The sequence below is a fragment of the Trypanosoma grayi genome, assembly GCF_000691245.1.
Source record: "Trypanosoma grayi strain ANR4 Tgr_569_V1, whole genome shotgun sequence".
Lineage (NCBI taxonomy): Eukaryota > Euglenozoa > Kinetoplastea > Trypanosomatida > Trypanosomatidae > Trypanosoma > Trypanosoma grayi.
The window spans coordinates 37-5154 of NW_008826188.1; the positions used below are offsets into that span (position 1 = coordinate 37).

Consider the following 5118-nt stretch of genomic DNA (forward strand, 5'->3'; position numbering starts at 1 on the left):
GGTGCCTGCTGGGGACGCCGACTGCCGAATACGACGTTGGAGTGTGTCGTTCCTTTGGCTGGTGGAGTGCACCGCTGAGCCCCAACACTCCTTGGCGCATCACTGCGGTACGTAGCCGGAGGCTCTTCATTGAGAGATGGTGTGTGTGTGTATGGGTGTAGAGTGGCACCCTGTGGTCAGGTGAAGTTCTTCTTTGCATTGGTTCAGCGAACACCGCTGTGTGCTTGTGGTGCTGCTCCCCTGCTTTAATTTCTTTGTGCCTCTTCCCTCAGTTTGTGTGACACATTGCTAAGAAGGATACTCTCAGGCCGCAGTAATGATGCGAGCAGGAGGAGTGATGATGGTGCGCCCCGTGCTGCTGGTACTTGCCCTGTGCTGCGCTTGTGTCTGCGTGACGGCTGCTGCAGAGCCGGGGAAGGCAGCTGTCCAGAATTCCGGTACCACAGTTGCCCAGCAGAAAGCAAATGGTGACACTGCGATAAGAGCCCAAGAGGAGAGAGCCGAAGCCATTCGAAAGGTCGATAAAGCCCTCAAAAATTCTGCTACGGCAGCTGAAGCTGTGGAAAATGCAGTTAATTTAGTCATTTCAGGTTTGAGTGACGCAAAAGTGTGTGAAGGAAGCGCTACAGAAGCAGTGGAGTATGCTGGAGAAGCGTCTTCCCATCTTTGCAAGGTTTATGATCTTCTGTTGATTGAGTTAAAAAAGGGTCATGGCACTATTTTGACCAACGATGCAGCAGTGGTGAAAGCGATTGCTACTGCCGAGGCTGCAATGACGGCTGCTGTAAGTTCGATGGGGAAGGCTAAAGAGGCGGAGGTCAGAGCCAACTCGACGGCAGAAAAGGCGCTCTCTTTTGTGAAGCAGGCAGAGGAGGCGTTGGCGAACGCGAAGAAGGCAGTTCAAGAAGCCTCAGCTGCCGCGACGGGCTCTGGAGCAGCAACGAAGGCTAAGGAGGCAGCGGATGAGTTTACAAAAGCAGTGGAGAGTGCAACGAAAGCTGCAGTGAAGAGTGCAGAGACGGTTGCAGTGGAGTCAAGCAATACTGCCATGAAGGCGAAGGACGTTTTTGCAAAAGCAAGGGAGTCAGCACAGCATGCCAAAAAGGCGGTCGATGAATTTCGAAAGTTGGCCAAATTAGCCCCGCGAACCGCTCTTTCCAGCCCTCCCCCGAGTTTTCTTTCTGCCGAAATGGCCAACAGGAGTTTGCTATATACAATGGACGATATCTATTTTGCTCAGGTTTTTGTGAAGAGTACCAAAAATGCGGCTGATGAATTACTAGTGGAAGCCAAAAAGCTGGCGAACCTTGCTGAAGTGACGAAGCAAGAAGGCGAAACAGCCAATGTCCGTGTTGGCAAAGTAAAGGCGGCTCTCGAGGCCGCGCAGAGCCAGGCACAGACTGAGTTGAAACAACTACTGGCTGAATTAAAAACCTTGACAGAAAAGCAGATTCACAGTGAGCCCCCAACGGGGCAGCAGGAAAGTAAAACTGATCCGCCAGCAACAGAACTCCCAACGACTGCGAGTGCTGATGTGCCAAAGGTCGACCCGAAAGAGTTAATAAAGAACAAGAATGCGGACAGCAGCAGCAGTAGTGCGTGGGTGTGTGCCCCGCTGCTTGTTCTTGTGTGTGTGCTGTCCTGCAGCATCGCTGTGTGGTAAGGAAAGAGTGCTGGTCTGTGTGTTCTGTGGTGTGTGGCACCGTTTTAATTGCGTTCAGTCTGTATGGCTGCTTTCCAAAATGATATAAACCCCTCTTTTAAAGGAAATTCCATTGCTTTGCTGTTGTGGGCTGGGCTCCGACTCATTGACCCTCAACGATGGGCACTGTGGTAAATGTTTTCAGGGGCAAAGAGATGCTTTTCTTTTCTTGCTATGGCTTTGCATTGCACACTGTAGTGCACTGTTTGATAAGTGATTCCTTGCGTGGGCGTGTGTCTTCTGCGTGGTGCGCTGCGCTGCCTACACCCTCCCGCCGAGGAGAGACATGACGCTGAGGGTGGGATGTGGGCAGACACGTAGTGAGGCAAGCAGGCACGGCCGCTGAGTTTCTGAAGAATTGTTTGACGCCACTGTGTGTGCCTATTTACGTTGTAGGACGGATGTCTTCACTTTTCTTTTTCTTTTTTTTTTGTGTGGGGTATTCTTAATTTGTTTCTGGTTTGTGGTGGGCTCTGTGCTGCCCCCAACATCCTTTTCTCTTTTGTTAAGTGGGTCATCTTGCTTGCTGCGGCAATGCGCCGGTTGGATTCCATTGTGTGGCGTTGCGTTGCCGTGCCGCTGTTCTTTTGTCCGCTGTGCACTTGTGTGTGTGTGTGTGTGTGTGATTGACTGTGCCTGCCTCTTCCTTGCTCTCACCGATGCTCAGCAAGCCTAAGCGGGGAGGATGCAGCTGCGGCGCCGTGCACCCTGCGCGGTTTGCCCATCTCCCTGCTTGTTCCTGTTAGACCTCGACGTCGCACTGCTGCTGCTGCTGCAGCGATCGTGGCAGTTGGCGTGTCTTATGTAGTGTGTGTGTGTGTCAGTATGCCCGCACCTTCCCTGTGGGAGGTGACGGGGAGGTGGCCGCACCGCTGAGCGAGCGGGTGTGAGCGTGGGCGGCGGTGTGCGATGCGGCGTGGTGAGGGCAGGACGGAGTGTGCGTGTTGTAGCGTTGCTTTCGTCGTCGACTTGATTTGTACGTGGGTGATTGCGTGGCTGCGTTAACGCGCAGTGTGTTGTGCTGCCTTTGTGTTGGTCTAGTGGGCTCTGCAATGCGGAGTGTGGTTCATTTGTGCTGTGCTGGTTGGTGCTGCTGCTGCTGCGTGGCGCCCACACACTCTCCTCTCGCGCGGACGTCACGGCGGATGTGTTCTTGATCATTGCGTCCCTCCTTTGCGTGTGAAGGTGTGGGGGTGGGCGATTTCTATTCGGCGGAGGTGGCGTAGTCATGTGGATGGGATGGTGCTGCTCTCACACAGACTGCCCCTGTAGGGGCGGCTGTATTCTCTGCCTGTGTATTGGTGACCGTAGCGGTGACGTTGGGTGACTGCACGGCGTGTGGTGCGTGGCGCTTTGGTTGCTTGTTTGTGTTGTGATGCCGCGGCAGGGACTGTGGGGCCTCGGCTGTCTCCCAGTGGCCTCGTGTGTGTGTGGGAGGTGGAGTACGGCAGCTACTGCGGCTGATAATTCCAGTGTGCCTCTTTTCCATTATTGATGCATCACTCTTTCCCTTTTTTGCTGCGGGGGTAGAGTGGCTGGCTTCCCTTCCGCGCTGCGCGTGGTGCGCCACACGAGGCGGAGACTGGCGTTGCAGGCTGTTCGTTGAGAGATGGTGTGTGTGTGTGTGTGTGTAGGGGTTTAGACTTACATCTTGTGGGAAGCTGCAGCTCTTCTTTGCATTGGTTCAGCGAACACCGCTGTGTGCTTGTGGTGCTGCTCCCCTGCTTTAATTTCTTTGTGCCTCTTCCCTCAGTTTGTGTGATACATTGCTAAGAAGGATACTCTCAGGCAGCAGTAATGATGCGAGCAGGAGGAGTGATGATGGTGCGCCCCGTGCTGCTGGTACTTGCCCTGTGCTGCGCTTGTGTCTGCGTGACGGCTGCTGCAGAGCCGGAGAAAGCGGTTAGTGGTGGTGGCGGTAACAAAGTTGTCCAGCAGAATGTGAACGGTGACACTGAGAAAAAAACCCACGCTGATCGTTCTGAAAGTGTGCAGAAAGCTGAGAACGGCCTTAAAACGGCTTGTTGAGGCAGCTGAAGCAGTTAAAAATGCAGCGAGTTTAGCCATTGATGCTTTGAGTGACGCAAACGAGGCTGTTTCTAGTGCCAAGAATGCAGGAACGGACGCTGGGAACGCGTTTGCCGAACTTACAAAGGCTTATGATGTGCTGAAAAAGGAGTACGATGCGTATTTGAGCACCATAAGCAACAACCAGAAGGCGGTTCTGGCAGAGGCTGCGATGACGGCTGCTCTGAGTGCGATGCAGAAGGCTACGGAAGCAGAGAGCAGAGCCAACTTGACCGCGGAGAAGGCGCTGGCCGCTGTGAAGCAAACACAAGAGGTGACAGCTAGAGCAAAGGAGGCGGCTAGTGAAGCCTCTGCGGCCGCGACAAACTCTGAGGTAGCAGTAAAGACTGAAGAGGCAGTGAAGATGCTTACAAAAGCAGTTGAGAGCGCAGTGGAGGCTGCAAAGAAAGCAAGAGAAACTGCCGCGGAGGCCCAAGAGGTTGCTTCAAAAGCAAAGCAGTCGTCTCTACACGCCAAGGGGGCGAGTGATGAAATTAAAAAAGCGGCCAATGCAGCGTCGCACGCTGTGCGCTTAAAGCCACTCGGTGATGTTGGTTCTTCATACGATGCTTGGTTGTTTATTGATAACGCAGTGCGCTATAATCGTTTGGCTCTCGGCCTCGCGAACGATACAAAGAATGGTGCTGATGAAACAACGTTGGCCGCTCAGAATATGGCGACCTTTGCAGAGAGCCTGAAGAATGAATACGATGCAGCCCTTCAACACATTGCCAGTGGAAAGGCGGCTCTTGATGCTGCGCGGGAGAAGTCACAGACTGCGTTGAAACTACAGACTGAATTGCAAAACCTGAGAAAGCAGCAGCACGTCACCGAAGACACTCACGAGACATCACCTATGAAGGGGACGTTAAAGGAGTCATCAGCTGATGTCACTTCGACAGATACTGGTGGCACTATGGACTCTATTGGTGAATCACAGAAGAACTCAACGCCAGAATCTTTGAGAAAATTGCCCGGGAAGGAAAATGACGACACAGACAGAAATAAGGAGGTTACAGATCCTTCACTATCGGGTGCCGCTGGAACTCCCGTAGTGGATGGAACTGATGGGACACTCGTTTCGACAGGAGGTGCTCAACATGGAAGTGAGACTCAGCCTTCTTCGCATTCGAGTGCATCCGAGAAAGGTACAATGAGGCCACAGCATGCGGAAGGGGGTGGGGATGGCACCAGCCGCCCTTCGTGGGTGCGTGCACCGCTGCTGCTGGCGTTGGTGGTGCTTGCCTCCCTTGCTGTGTGCTGAGCTGTGCTGGTGCAAGGTGGCGGTGCCCGTTTAATTGCGTGCATCCGCGATGGGAATAATCCCACTTGCTGAAGTTCTCTTAATT

General features: G+C 53.5%; 4 protein-coding genes across 4 annotated transcripts; 2 read left to right on the top strand and 2 right to left on the bottom strand.

Annotated features, from left to right (window-relative positions):
• Positions 1-316: 316 nt before the first annotated feature.
• DQ04_05691000 (hypothetical protein) lies at positions 317-1663 on the top strand (the record flags this gene model as incomplete). The annotated part of the gene is made up of 1 exon (XM_009314323.1): positions 317-1663. The coding sequence occupies one exon, from the start codon at positions 317-319 to the stop codon at positions 1661-1663; it is 1347 nt and encodes a 448-aa protein (XP_009312598.1).
• A 711-nt stretch (positions 1664-2374) lies between these two features.
• Positions 2375-2863, bottom strand: DQ04_05691010 (hypothetical protein; the record flags this gene model as incomplete). The annotated part of the gene is made up of 1 exon (XM_009314324.1): positions 2375-2863. One exon carries the CDS (start codon positions 2861-2863, stop codon positions 2375-2377), a length of 489 nt encoding a protein of 162 aa, XP_009312599.1.
• A 588-nt stretch (positions 2864-3451) lies between these two features.
• Positions 3452-3769, bottom strand: DQ04_05691020 (hypothetical protein; the record flags this gene model as incomplete). The annotated part of the gene is made up of 1 exon (XM_009314325.1): positions 3452-3769. One exon carries the CDS (start codon positions 3767-3769, stop codon positions 3452-3454), a length of 318 nt encoding a protein of 105 aa, XP_009312600.1.
• A 172-nt stretch (positions 3770-3941) lies between these two features.
• Positions 3942-5033, top strand: DQ04_05691030 (hypothetical protein; the record flags this gene model as incomplete). Its single annotated transcript, XM_009314326.1, has 1 exon — positions 3942-5033. One exon carries the CDS (start codon positions 3942-3944, stop codon positions 5031-5033), a length of 1092 nt encoding a protein of 363 aa, XP_009312601.1.
• Positions 5034-5118: the final 85 nt, after the last annotated feature.